The sequence below is a fragment of the Vitis vinifera genome, chromosome 14 (assembly GCF_030704535.1).
Source record: "Vitis vinifera cultivar Pinot Noir 40024 chromosome 14, ASM3070453v1".
NCBI classification, from domain to species: domain Eukaryota; kingdom Viridiplantae; phylum Streptophyta; class Magnoliopsida; order Vitales; family Vitaceae; genus Vitis; species Vitis vinifera.
The window spans coordinates 21865588-21885131 of record NC_081818.1 but is presented as its reverse complement, the minus strand read 5'-3'; the positions used below and the strand labels follow the sequence as shown (position 1 = coordinate 21885131).

Sequence of the window (19544 nt, the reverse complement as noted above, 5' to 3'; positions counted from 1 at the left end):
CTATGTTGTTCAACTAAAATTGATCAAGGAAAACCAAACTAAATCAACCTCAAATAGTTTGATTTGGTTTGATTTTCCAATGAAATTATGGTTATGTTGATTTGATCAAATTTTTTCTAAAAACCAAACAAACTAATCTTCTTTACAACCCTAATTTAGTATTAGGATAAGGAAAAGTGTCATCAACATATCTTGATCAATATTTATGTTTACGTCTAATCCATGACCTAATGTTTAATCATCTTAACTTTAATCTTTAAATTCTTAATTATTTTCATTTTTTTAATATATCAGCCTAAGACTTTAGTGTTTGGTACAATTTAATGTTTATTATTTAATGACTAGAAAATATAGTTAGGGGAAAATAGATATTAAAATATGTGAAGAAAGAGCCTAAGGCTCCTAAAAATTTAAAATTTGCAAAAAAGAAAAAAAAATATATTATAGGATTCTATTACTATATTAAAAGATATTTTTTGAATAAGTCTCGAAGCAAATACCTCATATTACAAGTACACTTTTAGATTTTTTTGACTCTTTATCTCAATTTCATTTATTTGAATCATGATTCATAATCACAAATTAAACTATGATACAAAGAGTTGGATAAGTATCTAGTCGTACATTAGTAGCTTACAAAAGGGTTGTTTGGACGCATTGATCAAAATAACTCTCAAATTATAAAAATGATCCATCTCTTTAATTTTGCTGAAAAATAATTCTCTTTGGTAACACGTAACTAAAGTTAAGTTTCCATTTCATCTAAAAGCACTTGATTAGATTAATGTTCATATAAGCTTAAATATTTGGACTTAAATTTTATATAGTAAGAATTTATTATTTCATCTTCACATTTTAAAAGTTTAAATGAAACCACAAAAAAATAAAAAAATAAAAAAACTAAAAATAAAAATTGCAAAAAATCCCAATAAAAGATAAAAGACAACTACAAAAAAAATCCTAACCAAAATCCCAAAAATAAATAAAAAATCAACCACAATCTCATAAACAAACGAGTGATTTAAATTTAAAAAAAAAAGGAAAAAGGAAAAAAAGTGGAGGGTAATTACTAATTTCTAGTATTTGGAGTTTCTAAACAAATATCTCTTCACAAAATTATAATAAAGAAAGGAAAAAGTATAAAAGTAGTAGAAAATATAGGGACACGTAATCACAGATTTGGCGGTTGATAGTGGGGGGATTTGCAACGCTTTTTCAAATCAGAGCCTCTCGTTTAAGCAGGAAGGGATTATATCATATTATCACAAACAGATAGGGAGAGTGGAGAGAGAAAGTGTGGAATGCCTATGCCGATGAGAGCTTTGTCAACGGCAGCCGCCGGAGGTACCATCCTCTGCAACCACCGCCACCTTCTTTCTCTACAGCATCCACACCAATCGCCTCTACCCCGTCCCCACGCTCGATCCAGGCCCTCAATCTTCCCCTGTCAACACCCTCTCCCTCGATCTCTCAAACCTCTACTGCTCCTCACCAGAGCTGCCGAATCCACTCCCCCTCCATCCGCCGCTTCTCCTTCTTCCTTGTCGGACAAGACGATTGTTGTAGATGAGGAGTTTTCGTTAGCTAAGGTGCTTTCTTTCTTTCTTTTTTTCATCTTATATTCTTCCATTTTGTTTTAATACTTTTGTCCTATTTGTCTTCATTTTTAGTCCGTACAGTTGAATTCTGGTGGAATTTGGATAAATAGAAGAAATGGGCCTCATTTTCTAAACTTTAGGGTAAATTGAATTTGGTGGCAGTATGCAAATTTGAATTTAATTAAGTTTTTACTGGGTTTTGAACCAATTTTTAAGGGTCTGTGGATTGCAGAGTTATGGTTAAAGTGGTATGTTTGATACGATTTCACTGGTTACAGTTTGATGCACGGCACTTGCTTGGTTTATTGTGGAGTTTAAAAGGTAGAGATGAGGAATGGCAGAGGGAAAGATAAAGCTTTCACTTGAGGTCGAGGTTTTGATTTGATCGAGGACAAGGGGGAAAGTAAATTTTTTTTTTTTAATGTTGAATTAAAAATGTGAGGAAATCAATATTCCGTTAAATTTATAGGATTTGGGTTCACAATCAAACAACCACAATCGGCCTTATTGGGCTTAATTAATAAATTGACAATGGTAAGGTTTGAACACATGACCTCCCCACCAAATTAGGCTCTAATACCATGTTTGATGACCAATTTTCTTAGAAGTTTAAGCTTGTAGGATTTGGACCCATACCGTCTATCATGCACTCTAACAAAAACATGGTCATAATTGAGATAGAATTGGGCGCTGCACATGGAACATCATGAACTTTTTGCATGAGGGTAAAACAATCCTTGATATTGTGGTACAGGTTTTACATATGCTTGCAAGACATGCTTAATTCCTCTTCTTTAATGGGAATCATGTGAACTGTAGAAGTAATAACCAATATAAGTTTTCAAGGCAAAGCAGTTTGTGATTACTTTTGCTTTCCTATGCAAAATGACAGGAAAAAAGCATGGTGAGTTGATTGTGGTTTCATGTTGAGCTAAGGATACCAATGTTAGATCTCAGGCTGACTGACCATGATCTACATTTCTTTAACTAGTTTGAGGGTGCTGTTAGGGACAATCCAACCTTAGGTTTTTTTTCCCCTATTAACCCAAAGAATTAAGAAAGAAAAAGAAAGAAAGAAAATCGCCTTTTTAATAGAATTAAGAATTAATTTTGCAGAAAAACTGCCTCAGATATTTAATTGGTTCAATTTTATTCTGTTAATTTTGGCAACAAGCATCTTTAATTTATTGTCTGTTTTGGAAAAATTTTAGTTTGTCCAAATTTTCTTTTCTTTTTTTATTCATATGTATAACTACATATCACATGGCACCAAGTCCAACTGCCACTATTTAGTTTGGGGGGGAGGGGTGAGGAGAACTACTTATACCTAAAACTATGCCTTCCATCTTGCAGAATGATTAATTTGCACCATTTGATTCCTTTATCCTTGTAATCATCAGTTTTCATGACTCCCAACTGACATTCTCAACAGGAGCTAGTATACTTCCGATCTTCTCATCTCAGCAATGTTTATTATTATTGTTGTTGTTGTTATTGTTGTTATTATTTGTTGTTTGACTACTCAACTTGTTATATACAATGAAACAATATTATTATTATTATTATTATTACTAGTATTACTATTACTATTATTATATATAGCTTTGTTTATTGTTGTTGTTGTTGTTGTCGTTATTGTTGTTGTTGTTGTTGTCGTTATTGTTGTTGTTATTTGTTGTTTCACTTATTATTATTATTATTATTGTATATAGCTTTGTTTATTGTTGTTGTTGTTGTTGTCGTTGTTGTTGTTATTTGTTGTTTCACTACTCAATTTGTTATATACCATGAAAGAATATTAATAATAAGAATAATAATATTATTATTATTACTACTATTAGTTTTAAGGAAGAAAAAAAGTCCACATACTAATCATGTTATATTATTATTAGTTTTAAGGAAGAAAAAAAATCCAAATCTTCTCCACAAATGGTAATCATGTTATGTTAGTTTTAAGGAAGAAAAAAAAAATAGACTTCTAATGACTTTCCAAATCTTCTCCACACATGTTAATCATGTTATGTTAGTTTTAAGGAAGAAAAAAAAAATAGACTACTAATGCAAGAAAAATTTTCAAAATTATTGTCTTTGCCTTTCCAAATCTTCTTCACACATGCTGACCCTACTCAACTTGCAATGTACCATGAAGCAATGTTAATCAAAATTATGTATTTAGCTTTCCAAATCTTCTCCATACATGCTAATCATGTTATGTTAGTTTTAAGAAGAAAAAAATAGACTACTGAGGAGAAAATTTTTCAAAATTATTGCCTTTGCCTTTCCAAATCTTCTTCGCATATGCTGACCATGTTATGTTAGTTTCAACCAAAAAAAAAAGGACTGAGAACTAACAGGCTTAGCTTCTTTACTAATCTGTACCTGAAAAGTATGAACTTAAAACATTAATCTCTTTGGACCACAATTATACAATGATTTCAGTTGCTTGTAGACAACTTTATGTCCCTTGGAACATTGGTTTGACCATTCCTTTGGCATTAGAATTTGTTGCAGTCTTGGGGGCTAAAAGGTTTCTGGGTTGGTTACATTGACATTGTTACACATGACCCACTTTTGGACTTAGTATTTTTTTAATCTTATAATCCATTCCCTTGTCTGTCTCTCCATGATTTTTTGGTTTAAATTGTATGTTAGAAAAGTTTTGGTGGCAACTGCTTGTACAAAAAATTTGTAAGCAGCAAAGCTTATGAGCAGTGGAATTATCTGACATCTAATAGTCTTGTGGCTTAACCCCCACAACATAGATTGTCTGTAGTTGTGTCAATCATCTGAACTTGGTTTTTTTGTCATGCATGATGATCCATGTTGCATGGGTTAGAATGTGGATACCAGGCCTTGGCGTCTGATCCTTCATAGGGTTCTGGGACTCAAATGAAAACATGACAAGGGGGAAAAAAGGAAAATTCAATTAGAAATCAATTCAAAGCAAAGATATCTTTGATAAGAAGAAGTAAAAAAAAAAAATTTTTTATCCCGATCTGTTGTTTCATATCCCTAAATATCTAGTAAAGAAGTTGAAAATGAGAAAATAAATTAATCAAAATCAAAATTAAATACCAACAACCAATTCAAAATGGGAATATCCAATAAGGATCCCATACATCCATGTTGTGTTGTTTTGACATGGGCATGTTGGGTGAAGTTGGAAAGTCTAGCTATCATAAATGACAGTTTTGAGCTTGATACTTTAACAAGTTTTTTCCTTTTATGTTCTGATGAATAAGATCATGTTGTCAAATGTTTGCAGGTTTCATTTGGTGTTATTGGACTGGGTCTTGGAATTACACTACTCTCGTGAGTTTTTTTCCTTCCAATGTACCTGATACTCCACAGTTTACTGTGATGCTTACATTGCTGTATTGTGCATTATATAGATATGGTTTTGGGGCATACTTCAATATCCTTCCTGGATCTGAATGGTCAGCAATAATGCTAACATATGGCTTTCCTCTTGCAATAATTGGTATGGCTCTCAAGGTAAAAAATTTCTTATATGTTGGATATTTAACAACATAACATTGTGCATTCTTAGAGTAAAATGACCCTATAAGTTATGTTATAGTTCAAGTCATGCTTGTTTTATTGTGTCATTTTTCAGTATGTGTTCTTAAGGGCAACCCAATTGCAGCTAATTATTTATCGCATTTTTGAGGATGAACTTTCTCTTCATCTTTGTTTAATGTATCTACATGAAATGAAACATATTCCACATTTTATTGAGATTTTTGGAACTGCTATAGGAAATGCCAAAAATTGGTTGAAAATCTGTAATGGCTGAAAAGCAAGCAAATGTTGTATTTTTAAAATCTCAATTTTCACCAGTTGCGTTGATCTAACCACCTGTCATGCTGTTTAAGCTATTTTCTCCATTTGGAGACTTAACTTTTTTCTTCTTTTTGTTTTCCCATTTGGCCTGCATTCCATGTAGTTCACTGGCTTTCCTTTCTAGGTTGGTGTTAGATCTTCTGTGGTAAAAGTGGTACACCACTGAGTTCTTTAGTTTAATGGTGATGGAAATCAAATTATGCTTCTTTTTTTTTTTTTTTCCACATGCATGATGGCATAGCCCTTTTACTGTTTTGCAGTATGCAGAACTGAAACCAGTTCCATGCTTGACTTACTCAGATGCTCAAAAGTTAAGAGAAACAAGTGCCACCCCAATTCTTAAACAGGTAATGTTCTTGGAATTGACTCATTTTCTCTCTTTGAAAATCTCAGATAGTAATTTCATTCATGAAATTTATTTACTTTTAAATCAACTGGTTGTTTCCCTTGAAAACTCCTTTCACTGTATAAAATCTCAGATATCTTCTCTTATGAAACTGATTTATGTAATCATTCTGTTGGTTGCTTTTGGTAAGTGAACTCCTTCAGCATAAATCCTCTAATCCTCTTTTTTGACCCAAGAAAATCTGACATCATCCTAGAAAGGGTTGAATTTTCATGTGTGTGAAGAAATTTTTATCTATTATAGATTCTTTTTATTACAAAGTCTCCTGGTAAGTTTTCTTTCATTACAGAATCTCAGAAAATTTTGTTTTTTTCTCTCAAGAACTATTCTTTTTAAAACATTTTGGGGTCACTCCTTTTGTATTAAACTCCTTCTATTTAAGTGCTCTTTCAAGCCAAGAACATTTGATAGCATCTTAGCAGGATTGGATCTCTATGCATGGAATGAAATTTTTATTCTTTAAGAACTGCACATCAGTCCCTTTTTTATTTTCTTTTGTCATCAAGAATATCCTTGCACTTTCATTTAGCAATCTTCGCTAGTATTGTTTTTATAAATATGATGATAATTTCTATATGCTACCCCTTTGTTTCATGGTATCTACTCAAGGAAACTGATGAAAAATTCAGTTGTCGGGCTGACCATATTATATTTTGTAATACAGAAGGCAAAAGTGGAGATGTATAAAATATGTACAACTTGACTTGGCTTAACAAAGCCCTGTCTCATCAATTTTTTTCACAAACCCTTTTTGAGCATTATTCAATATGCAAATTTGTCAATATTTCATATATTGAGGTTCTGTGACAGGTTACTAAAATAACAAAAATGAAAAGAAAAAAGGAAAAGGGTGAACTGGCAATAAAGGGTTCTTGGTCCTCACCAACTGACAATGAAAGGCCTTGCAGTACCCCTGATTCTGTAGTCTCTCAAATTAGGCCACTGCTTGTTGAGGAGAGTGGTCATGTAACATAGTGAACTGTGGTACACCTTATCCTTGTAAAATCTAGGAGATATGATTAGGTTATGTTGGGGTAGAGAATGTTTCAGAATAACTTTTACAATTACCTTCCCTGTTAGATTAGCTATGATATCACTAATATTTAAATTATATTTCAGTTTAGGCATGTAATCTGTGAAACCCTTTTTGGGTCGACTAATGGAAACTATGGAGTAAGTTCTTGCAGGTTATACAGGGCTAAGAAATTCCTTGTTATCCTGATAACACTGCATGGCAAGTGGAGAAGCCCCACTGCCAGTAATTATTGTATGGTATATGTGCTGCTGCAGTTTTAATCTGTATATAGAGTTACTAGAGGATGAACATAAGATGTTTTGTTATATGATCCAGCTTAAATAGATCCATTGTGTACTGACTGCCCTCATGAGATGGACAATATTCTTGTCAATATTATCTACATGCAAATGCATATTCTTATGTAGCTGATTTTTGCCTCAATTATTTCAATGTGTGAACAATATACTTTATTGTTTTATGAACAATTTTTTTATTACTTTGGTTACTTTAACTAGGTCAGGAATGATGTTATAAGATATCGTTATGGGGATGAACAGCATCTGGAAGAAGCATTGAAACGGATTTTTCAGTATGGTCTGGTAGGTTCTGCAACTTCATTTTATGCTACATGTAATTTTTGGATGATATTTCTCTATCAACATAAAATATCTGAGAGATCATACCTTTTTATTTTATTGTTACTTGCTTTGGTTGCACCATTCTACTACCTAGGGCAAGGCTTAGTTTGACCAAAGGACCTTTTTGTGTGCAAATTTTAGTGATTAGAATTTGTTGCCCTATTCTTGTTACTTGCTTTGGTTGCAACAATCTACTACCTGGGGCGAAGCTTAGTTTGACCAAAGGACCTTTTTGTGTGCAAATTTTAGTGATTAGAATTTGTTGCCCTATTCTTGTCAGTGGCAAGGTTCTTTGAGCAAAAATATTAAAATTCTAACTCAAAATTTGACTGCCTACTATTTAAGCAAGAATGAAGTAAGGATCACTTCTTAACTGACGGCCTAGAAGCTCCTCATGAAGAAAAATCACATGTGATGGAACCCCATTCATAAATGGAAAAGCTGCCCTGGGAACATGAAAATAAAAATAACAAGGCTTTTCTCAAAGCCTCTTGAGGGGTGTAACTTGGCTGATATCTGCACCAGAATCTTACACAATGGCATAAAGCCTCTTGAGAGCAACTTGCTGTGCTGATATGTGTTTGCAATGTTGCATTCTTCAAGTATGTGCATTCGTGATATGCACACACGTGTCTTTATGTACATCTGCTTTGTTTGTTGTCTTAATCATTTTTTATCTTTTTGGTGAAGAATGGAACCTTAATAAGGAACAAATATGAAACAAAAAATTAGAGAAGACTTGCATGTTTATGGTAAAATGTTGTATTCGTAAATGTGTTTTATTGCATAAACAAATCAGATATTTCCATTCAAGTTAATCTAACATCAGTTTTTATGCTTTTCATTTAGGGTGGTGGAATTCCAAGGAGGAGTGCGCCTACTCTACAAATGATTCGTGAAGAAGTATGGTTCTCTTAATTTTTAGATGTAGTTGGGAGCCACACCTGTTAATTTTTTGTTTTATACTGAGTTTTCTAAATCAATGGGTTCTTTTTTTTTTTTTTTCGGGTGGGGGTGTGGGGTGGTGGTGTTGGGTTGAAACTTCTATTTGGATTCAGTGTTGGTTCACTTCCCTTCTCTTTTTTTCCCCAGAACTGGTAGCCAAGGCCATTAAGATGTGTTATGTCTACCTTGTGCTAGAGAAGAACATCAAATATGTTGATTGCTAGAGCATATTTTTTCATTTTCCATCTATATAATGTGTTGGTCGTATTTTTTATGAGCTCTTCAAATTAGGTGGCCCTTACACTTTCTGTCATTCGTACAAGGCTCTGTTTTACAAAAGTACTTTGATTGCTTCAGAAATTAGAACCATGGTCCATAATTGATTATTTCCAAATGTCATGATCAATATTGCTGTTTCAGCTGCCTCAATTTTGCCACAATTTCCCAGGTAACTGAAGATGGTAAATACTGTTTAGTGCTGGTGTTTGAGGCAAAAGCCCTGCAGTTGTCAGATTTTGAAAAAAGACAGGTAAAGAAAATTATGTGAATTTACAGGGTTACTTTCCATTGATTATTTGAATATATTTTTCTTCATAAAGACCACTTTTAACATTATTACACAAGAGTTCTCTTAATATTTCGATCTTGATTGGAGTGAGTGCTTGAGGTCCTATATCTTATAATTCTGTTTGTGACCTGAGTTTTAAAGAATAACTCTGTTCTGATTTTTCAAGCCAAATGATGATTTTTAGGCAAAATTTGCTTCATTCTTTGGACCGGGGATCACAGCTGAAGTTGGTGAGTTCTAACTTATGCATGCTTGAAATGTTTTAAAAGAAATATCCAGCAACAGTATATAGAAATTTTTTGTATCAGTTATTTTTTTAATGGGGGAAAATAATTTTTATGAGCTTTGGGTGCAGCAAAGGGAGAGAATGACCTATACGAAGTCCGTCTTATTTCCAACTCAACACCATAGGTAAGTGTACAACAAACTGTATGACAATATCTGATAGTATTCAAAATTCTTGTACAATATTTAGATTCAGTTGAGCACGCATCATTTTAATGCTATTGTATTCAAATGCAAATTTGAGGAAAAAATGATGTGCAAGATCAGTTGAAGAGAGGATCTCTTATGCTTTCTCCCCTTCGATCTAATAACACGTTTCTTTTCCCTCACAAGCCTGGCGTACAGCATATTTAGCTCAAAGCACCTGTAGTTGTAGAGCTAAGGTACTTCTTGTAGATCATGACCATTTCCTGGTTTCTACTATTGTATTTTTATGCAAAGTTCTTGGTTTTGTTCAGAGGAATTCAGGAAAAAATGATGATTGTTGAAGTTTTGAGCTCAGTCACTGAATTGTTTTTTCTAGAAAAATCCTAGAAATAGGCATTTTAGATCTCCAACCATTATAATATAATGACTACTTTAATGTTACAAATTTTGCTTCATGAACCCTTTCCTTAATCGCCAATGAAATGGAAGATAACAGAACAAAATTTTGGGTCATGTTTTGATTACATTGTCACTTAGCCAAATTGCTGTATGGAATACATTGCTTTTCAGGTCCTGAATGGTAAAAGGTTGAATTCAAATTTTCCATTAGCAAGTCCAATTGCACTGTCAGATTGAAGACTGAAGCACAAAGTATAAACTGGTAAAAATGGAAACTGAACTCAGAGAGAACGAGGTGTAGGCTGTAGCATTCTAAGTACAGTGGACTCAGTTTCAGGAACTTAACTTTTTAGGTTTTGCACATAACTTATTTGTGTCTATCTTAAACATATATGTTATTCCAATTTACTGAACTTTCAAATTTTAGCTGAACTCAAGGGGATAGTTGTACAAGAACTAAGTTTAGTTCCCAGCTTTAAGCCAGTATCTAGGAAAATGAAGTTATTCAAATTGCTTACCAACCAGTGAGATGATATGCAGTATAATTTCCTTTTAATAGATGCAGTGGATGCTTTTCTTCAAGAAGCTCAAATATAAGGTTTCATCAGTGATTCTAATACCACTCTATCTGAAAACTTTGATCATGCTTAAAGGAGTGTCTACCTTTATTTTCCCAAACAGGATAAATAAAATAAAATAAAAAATTCCAGGAACAAGGCAGACCACTTAAAAAAGGATGGCAAAGATCTTCAACACCATTAACAATAATACAATGTGTAAGTTGATGACAGACAGGATTGGACTGGCCAGAAGTTTCAGTCCCATCTGCTTCTTCCAACAACTTAAATTCCAGAAAACTTCCTGGACTTTCCTGGACAAAAGTTTCTATCCTTTCCTTTTTATGCTTTCCCAACATTGGTAAATTCCTAGAGTACAAAGTACACATCTGAGGGAAGCTGACCTTGTATCTAACCATCTTTCTCTGTAGTATTCAGAAAATGTAACTTGGATGATGGTGCAGGTGTGATCTATTTCTGTTTAATATATGTTTGAACCATCGGAATTGGAAACCAAGTAGCATATAACAAGTCCCAAGCCTCTAGCTCCTTGCATCAGCTGCCTGCTCCACAACAAACAAACCCAATGTTAACTAAATATAGTGTAATGCGGATGAAAATTTCTTCACAAAATTTGATTGTGACCTAGAGATTTCACACTTGGAAGCAATTAGCAACTAAGGAATACCAGTACAGTACCTCCATTTTACTAGGACATTCCAAATCATTCATAGAATTATGCAATGATTTTGCTTCAGTACTTTCTATAGGACGCATTTTGGGAATCTTATGAAACCTAAGCTTCTTTTCTCTGCAACCAAACCAATAGATGTGTTGAAAGGGTCAAGAACATCGACAAACAAATAAACACAAAACCATAAATCAAGATAAAGAGAAGACAAATATCAGTTCAGGGACTTCCTTTTTAAATGAAAAATCCATTAGTAAAACAAGAGACAAAGTTCATTTTCCATTAGTACAAATGCATCTAGATCAATCTAGATAGTAACTTTGGATATGAGAATAAGTAGCAATAGTATATATGCTTTGGCTGTGGATTTGCCCTCTTTAAAGGAGTAGAATTGCACCACTGGGAAGAGTTTTCTCTGCTTCAGTTGTTCATTACTCTTCATTTATCTCAAATGACTGGAACAAGGGTAAAGAGATCAAATTACAGATGGGTATGTTCCATATTGACATACTGATCTAGGAGCACCCACTAACTGTTCTCAAGATACAAGTTCAATTATACACAAATTCTACTTAGTGTAAACCACCATTCCATATATAACCATTGGCTTCCATGCGGTTCATGTAGCCACAATCCAAAGATCTCCTTCCATGGCTAGGGCAACACTAGGCTTTATGACATCTTAGCATGGATGCCCCCAAGACCAAGATACCTACACATGATGGATACTGAAGGAGGGCTTCCTACTCATTCCATTGCTAATGCAAAGAACTTACTTTTCTATGAATTCCAAATGGTCCAGCATATACAGTTAAATTCTTACCATCACTTCTTATACTATTCCACTTTCAGTCTCATTGCTTCAACATGAGATATAATCCACTTTTAAGTCAATGAACTAAATACTTATATTTCAAGTAACAGCACAAACTGTGACAGAATATGACAAAAATCATATTGAAAGTACATTTTAAAATGATTCTAAAAAGTGCTTTTAATTTTTCTAATACTTGAAAGACAAAAATTTTCAAATATGAAAAAAGTTAAAAACACTTCTTAGAATCATTGTCAAATGCACTTTAAGAATCCGTTTGACAATTATTTTAAGAAACGCTTTTAATTATTTTAGAAGACCATTTTAAAAATAAAAAAAATTAGGTGTTTGACAATTATTTTAAGAAACGCTTTTAATTATTTTAGAAGACCATTTTAAAAATAAAAAAAATTAGGTGTTTGACAAAATTTAGAAAACACTTTTAAAAATATGAAAAATCACTTATAATGATATGTGATTCTCCTAAAAACACTTCTATTAAAAACACTGTTAAAAGCACTCTAAAATAGTTCAAACATCTCTTCAGCGTAATCCAAATATCACCTGAGGAATGAATGCAAGATGGACCAAGTAGAAATGAAAAATTACCACTATCTGTGGTCTTTCAATTCCTTTCAGGAAGTGAATATGCAGGAAAGACTTGATCCTCCCACAATTTCCAACAAGAGGGTGGCGTGTGTTACATGTGTTAAATATGAGCGACTAATGATTACAGTTTCTAATGCTGGTGGCAGTTGCTGAAGGGACCTCTATACATGTTCAAGATATAGGTAGGTTTGATAATATTGTTAGTGGAGAAAAATTAGAAAACACTATGTTACTAATTGCAGGACAGTAGCTGAATTCACCTTAAAGAAATATACTCCTCAATAGAATCTTTCTGCTCAAGATCATAGGAAAACCATTTCTCATCAGGTGCATCTGCAATCCATGTTCCCATATCTGTACATTGGAAACGAGAAAAAGTAATGGCATCCGAAAACTCATAAATTGGAATTTACTTACAGTTCAAAATGATGCATATAGAACTTACCTCGAAGCAAAATATCCGGTTCACCAGCATACACTTTTAATCTCCAAAATGAATGACCATTAACATCCAAGAGGATAGACTCCGTTCTAACAGCATCTGATCTTTGTTTCACTAGGGACATTGTTTTCAGAGGTCAGAATATACCATTTAAAATACATATCTCATAGATACAAAGCTTGAAAGACTAAAGAAGAAAAACTAAAAAAGAGTTCAGATCCAGAAATATGAAAGTAATGCATTCAATTGATGCATTCTTCAGGTTCAAATGAAGCAATCTATTGAACCTTCTTCTGAAACTCTGTTATTCAAACCAATGAAGGAAAAACATCATCCACATGCATCAGGAAAAAAAAATTAATTTGTTAAGTTCTTTTTAATATTGCAGCAACCTGTATAGCAAATATAGATATGCCACTCATTAAGACAATTTAGAACACCTAGGACTAAGGGTTTACTCATCCTTGTCAAAATAAAAATAAAAATTAAAAAGAATGAGTGACAATCTTGTCTTCTAAATTAGTGTCTAGCTGTTTAAACCCACGTATAAATAGTGCATACGTGGCAATTTAGTAACATGGCAGATCCATATCCAATGTTTCCAATTGAACAGTTTGGATCACCATCATCTGCATGGCAAGAACAGGTAAGCTTGTCCAACTTCACATATAGGACATTTGAGATGGACAATTAGATTTTAATATATATAAACATACATAGGTCTAGGACTTCTTCTAACTGGACTAGCCTCTACATTTTCTCTTTTGAATAAATGAAGTGGAGATATCAAGCTTTTCCCCCATGTTGGTTACTATTGTATTAAACTAGTTAAGACAGTTCAGAAATATCACTTTTGGGAACATGGTTCAGGCAACATGGCATTAATCAATCAAAAACAACCATATGGAAAGGTTTTCCCAGAGAATGGCATGGAATTGAGCTTTATTTTGAATGCAACGAAAAGGTTTCTGATTAAAAAAAGTTAGTAATCAGACAAAAATTTATAGATGGATAAAAATAAATATAGCTTGGAGAACCCTTTTGATAAAGAGATTCCTGTTCTAACAACCATAGACACCATGAGGCACAACGACTCCATTAGCAAGCTGCAGAAGAATGTTTTTAGCTTCCATAAATTTAATCTTCAAAGCAATGAAGACGGGCAGAAGAAAATTCTTTAACACGCCAGAAATTGTTTTCAATGAAGCAGCAGGACCACGTTGATGAAAGTTTTCTTTTCCGTATCTCACAGTAAAAAGCAATATCTATACTGCAACACAATGAAGCAACCTCAAGTAATTTCCAATTATGAATGGAAACCAAGAAAATAAAAATCTGTGTGTGAGAGAGAGAGAGAGAGCCAATATATTATTTCTGAACCATCTGAACAAACATAAAATAACATGGCAAAATATAAAAATTGGGCAGCATTTTTTTTCAAGAGGATAGCAGTCCAATCAACAACTGAAAATATCTACAAAGCACACAATTCCATAACCCACAACTACAAGTAGAAATTCAGAACATACTCTTGGATAGCATGTTTATAGCCTCCAGCATCTCAGAATGTGCCTGTTCAACTTCAGTTTTTATTTGGGAAAAAACTGTTTCATGCTTTGAAATTGAAAGAGGAGTGCTATTTTGTGCAATGATGGCTTTGACCCTCTCATCTTGCAACTTCTGCTTCATGCGCTTTGTCTGTTCCAAATATCGACTTTTAAAACAGTGAACCACAAAATATAATAATTATATAGCAATCTAAAACCCCCATTTCTTATTTATTGCATTACCTTATCCTTTGCAGCAAGAACTTTTTCTTTTGCTGCCTTCTCTTTCTCAACAAATTTGGAATTTTGAGTGTCAATATAACGCCTCAATCTTCTGAAAAAAGAAAAGAAAAGAAAAGAAATTATCATATTTGTCCATCATTACATAAACTGCAGACGGAATGTGAGGGAAGTTCAAGAAAATGCCACTTTAAACCATTTTGACTAAAAATGTACCATATAAAACCATTATGACTTACTCGGTGCAGAGAGATTCATCACATAGAAAATTCAGGAGTCTCAGCCTTTTTGAAAAGTCTAACGTATCATATCCATCACTGCCACTTTCAAAGCAATCTAAGGGCAGCTCTTTCAAAGCACATGGGGATGTGGAGATGCATTTCCCTAGAGCTTTCAACCATGAATTGTTTCCTTTTGTTGAAGTTAAGGGCTGAGAACTGAATACAAAGGGCTTGAAGATGATTAACTGTTCCAATATAAGGAAAAGAATTTGATATCGTATGTAAAATTTGCTAGGGTGAATATGCATACTGTTGTCCCAAGTCCTTTAGTATCAGAGACAGCAATTTGATATGAAGTTGAGCAGTTAGAGAGTGTCGCCCTTGGGGCCCATTATAGCCATGTACCAATTCTTGTAATACAGATTCTGATTGCCCTTTCCTGAGACCAAAAACCTAACAGAAGAAAAAACAAATGGGGTGAGGAAAGCAAGATTTCTCAATATAAAAGTGAATAGCAATTTGTTGAGCACTTAATGGATGTTGCTCACTACCCCATGCTTCCTTGTGGAGGTCAGTTGCTAAAGAGCCTTAGGGGAATTCCATTTAGCATGAACATATTGGAGGGAAGAGTGACATGAGTATGGATTCCACTAGGGGCAGTTTAAACTTAATTTCAATGGTTGCTCAATGGGCAGCCTCGGACCCATCAGAATAGGCAGTGTCACAAAAGAGAAGAAGAATGGTGCAAGGTGAATCAAGCATTCCCCAAGATGAATCAGTGTTAGCTATTGACATTGTCCAAGCTTTCATAGAAGGCCAGATTAATGTAACTGCCCTGGGCTCTGTAGAACTGCAAGTGGAAAGTGATTTGATTGTTTTCTCTCAGGTGGCTGAAAGGAAGAGGGGACCTTGAAAACTGAATGCTTGAATGATAAGATTATTAATCCTTCAAGGGATATGGGCTGCTCACTTTTTGGAGGCTCAAGTCAGCCAACAAGGTTGCAGATTAACTGGCTAAATGAGGAACCTTAGTGATAGAGTGTTATTCTGCTCTGACTTTTGTGTTTCCTAATGCATGCTGTTGTGTGTGCTTAGAGTTATTTTAAGTTTTATGTTTTACTCGAATCCATAATTGAGGTTGCTTATTTATTGATACTTAATATCTTCTTAAATTTTTTACCTATTCTGATGTCAACAATTCTTCAATCCATAATGAGACAAGTTTTACTAATTTTCTACTTTCTAAAATTTCACAATCTTCAACTCCTAAAACACATCATAATCTGATCCAAAATCCCAATGTTGAAAACTTCGATAAGTAGTAAGATTGCAATGTAACAAGTAAAGAAATGATGAAATATTAATAATGGTTGAAACTATAAGTATAAAGGATGAGGAAACCCAAAAGTCTCAAGCTATATAAGCATCTAAATGACAGTCCATAAGAGGCGTGGCTTCTGACATGAATATAAAGCAATCTTCCTTGGAAGCTATCCGCTAAATAAATATCAAATCTCCTTTTCCATCAACTAGAATAAATCCAAAACCAAATTCAATTGATCAATCTTTAATCTTCTGAGGACTGATTTGCAATTGAAATAACTCATAATTATAAAAGACAATAACAAGTCATAAATATTTTCCATAAAATTGTTAACCTAACTAATAGAGACCATGAAAAAACAATCAATTTTTTAGTAAGATGCAGTCTCATTATTGGTCTAATGATAAAAAATTATAGAATCGGAGTTAAAACTTAACCTTTCCAAATGCTGCACAGAATTCTAAAAATTGCAATGCATGCCCAACATCTTCAGGAGACAATTCAATCCCAGCTATAGTGGTTAGGCTGATGCCTTGAGGCAAGGGAACATCAACATCAAATTCTTTCAGCTGAAATTTCATGCTATGCTTCCTGACCTTGTTATTGGGCTTGGCTCCTGCATTATCAATTATGGCATTATCTAAAACACCCACATTTTGGCAGGTTTTGCAATCTCCATCTTCCCCCTTATCTCCTATTACATTGGAATCACAAGACATTGAAACATCAACATCAAATTCTTTCTTCTGAAATTTCATTCTATGCTTCTTGACTTTATGAGATCTGACAACTTCATTGGGCTTGGCTCCAACATTATCAATTATGGCACTATCTAAAACACCCATGTTTTGGGAGGTGGTGCAATCTCCTTCTTCCCCCTTCTCTCCTGTTACATTGGAATCATGGGACACCGGAACATCGACATCAAATTCTTTCCTTCGTAATTTCATTCTATGCTTCTTAACTTTGTGAGATCTAACAACTTTATTAGGCTTGGCTCCCACATTATCAATTATGGCATTACCTAAAACACCAACTTTATTGGGCTTGGCTCCTTGTTCTCCCTTCTTTCCTATTACATTTGAATCAAGGGACACTTTCTGAGATACTGACGCCCCACAACCCTTCTCTTGTAGTACATCATCCTCCTTCCCATCAGCCTTCACTTCATTTTTAGAAGGCCTTCTTGAGCTACTCTTCTTCAAAGAAGCACCACCATCTTTGTTGCCATCATGCTCCTTCAATTGTTCCCTCTTTATTTTCTTAGGTTTAGTCTCATCTGGGCTTAACATTAACTTCAGTGGATGCAAGTTTGAATCTTTCTTTCCATCAAAGGAATTTTCCTTCCCTCGCTTTCTAGGAGAGACAATCAGAGACTCCTGTCAGAAGCATGAATAAAAACATTAGGAAGAAACATAAGTCTCACCAAAAAAACACCCAAACTCAAATGTTTCCATCCCATTATACAACAACACACCCCTATCACACCTTGCTTGGACTACAAACTATGTCCTTTACATTCTTGCAACTGCCATCAGGATCTATAGCCTGCAGCATTTCAGAAACTGAGGAAAATCCAGTTGCCTTGGCAGTATACACAAGCATACCAGTAGGATTGCAACCTATTTTCTTCCTGAAGAAATAAGGAAAAAAACAAAAACAAAACAAAAAGGAAAGGTTTCATGAGATATGCCTAGCAATATCAAATAAAAGACCGCATTTGGTTGGGAAGAAAAGTAAGGAAGAAATAGAGAAACCAAAATTGCAATATATTTCTCAGTATTTGGAATTCGGTATCCAGAAATTCAGGGTCAAATAGGCAACTGACCCTACTAAAAGAGAAAAAAATACAAAATTTTCTATCTTTCCCCCTGTTTCCAAAGCAATGAAACAAGCCATAACAAACTAGTACTAGAAAGAAAGGAATTGACCTGCACAAACTGCAATTGCAAATGTTTCTGCACTTTGGGCACTTCCAATTCTCCAACAATGCCATCTCTTCTGCTTTCTCTCCATATCTAATTCAAAATCAACCAAATCAGTTGGCAGAAAAACTATGTAAAACCTAAAAAAAAAATATTAAAGGGTACATTACATAACCTGTTTGAGAGACATTTGAAACAGTAGTTTATAGAGCAAGGCTTGTCATTTTTCAGGTTCCTGCATGATGCCACAAAGTCCCTCGTTTTTTGCCGGCACTTCAACATTAATCCAATCCAAACATCAGAGTAAGATTCTCAAAAAAAAAGCCAAAGGAAGAGAACAGCAAATTGAATCCTGTTCAAACCTGTTTGGTTTTCTGAGGAAGTGAAGGAAATTATAATAGCAATTAAAATTAAAACATCGTAAACCTCGATGTGTTTCTTCCACGATTTTTGGACTTAAAAGAAAGAAAGAAAAGTAGAGGAAAAATCACCTGGTGGCAGCTCTTCCCATTCACGGAATCGTAGATTCGACTGCCGACAACGCGAATTCGGGAGCTTTTGTTGGCCTGGGGAGGCGAAGAAATAGAGGCGGGCAGCAATTGGTGCTGGCCGTTAACATCAGAATGCGCTTCAGCACACACCATCTTCTTGGTGAGCTTCCCCTTCCTCTGAGCACGGGTTGAAGGAATTGGCGGCATCCCTAAGTCTTGCTTTTTTTCTCAAGTAGAGAGCTGAAGAAGTGAGTGAGTTTTGTTGGAAGAAGAAGTTGGGTGAGTTTTGTCGGATGAAGGCTCCGTTCCCTGCCATGCTGGTTTTGAAACTGGGAGGGCGGGACAGGAGAATTGGATTTGGAGGGTTTGGAATTTCGGGAAATGGCGCCCCACAATTGGACACGCGGCGAACTGAAATTTTAAACTCTACAACTCCCTCTTGTTTTTTCCTACACGGTTATTTTATGGAGGAAATTTATTTAATTTCAATTTTTTTTCACTATCCATTGATTTTAATCATTTTTTTTTTGGATACATTAAACTCAAAATGATAAGATATAATAAATAATTAATAATAATAAATTAAATAAAACATAAACATATAATGGACAAAAATAAAATATTATCTCATAAATAATATACTTGATGATTTTAAATATTAATTATAATAATATATTTTAATATTTAAATTTAAAAATTATATTTTGTTATTTAAAAATTTATGATTATATGGTCCATGATAAAGGAGATGGGTGATCCTTAAGAGCATATGTATTTATTTTTTTTAAAGATATATATATATATATTTTTTTTTTAAGAAAGTACTTGGGATTTCA

The 19544-nt window shown here is 34.0% G+C and overlaps 2 protein-coding genes across 5 annotated transcripts; one reads left to right on the top strand and one right to left on the bottom strand.

The window, feature by feature from the left end:
- Positions 1-1155: 1155 nt before the first annotated feature.
- LOC100242947 (uncharacterized) lies at positions 1156-10371 on the top strand. 3 transcript variants are annotated; one of them, XR_787566.3, is made up of 11 exons: positions 1156-1589; positions 4864-4910; positions 4991-5093; positions 5702-5788; positions 7381-7464; positions 8353-8406; positions 8897-8977; positions 9201-9246; positions 9372-9427; positions 9635-9684; positions 10019-10371. XR_787566.3 is itself a non-coding variant. In XM_002283315.5 (10 exons), the coding sequence occupies exons 1-9, from the start codon at positions 1302-1304 to the stop codon at positions 9425-9427; spliced, it is 846 nt and encodes a 281-aa protein (XP_002283351.1). In that variant the 5' UTR covers positions 1156-1301; the 3' UTR covers positions 10019-10371. The 3 variants fall into 3 exon arrangements, 2 of the variants coding, with proteins under 2 accessions (XP_002283351.1, XP_010660495.1); XM_002283315.5 differs by lacking the exon at positions 9635-9684; XM_010662193.3 differs by lacking the exon at positions 10019-10371 and having other exon boundaries at positions 9635-9802.
- Positions 10372-10575: 204 nt separating this feature from the next.
- LOC100265236 (uncharacterized) lies at positions 10576-19074 on the bottom strand. Of its 2 annotated transcripts, XM_002279813.4 has the most exons (13): positions 18709-19074; positions 18393-18490; positions 18224-18310; positions 17781-17925; positions 16730-17671; positions 15279-15421; positions 14987-15184; positions 14751-14841; positions 14490-14658; positions 12964-13074; positions 12779-12872; positions 11104-11215; positions 10576-10967 (listed from the first exon to the last, which is right to left on the bottom strand). In XM_002279813.4, the coding sequence occupies exons 1-13, from the start codon at positions 18913-18915 to the stop codon at positions 10947-10949; spliced, it is 2418 nt and encodes an 805-aa protein (XP_002279849.1). In that variant the 5' UTR covers positions 18916-19074; the 3' UTR covers positions 10576-10946. The 2 variants fall into 2 exon arrangements, with proteins under 2 accessions (XP_002279849.1, XP_019080822.1); XM_019225277.2 differs by lacking the exon at positions 17781-17925 and having other exon boundaries at positions 18709-18726.
- Between the last annotated feature and the right edge of the window lie 470 nt (positions 19075-19544).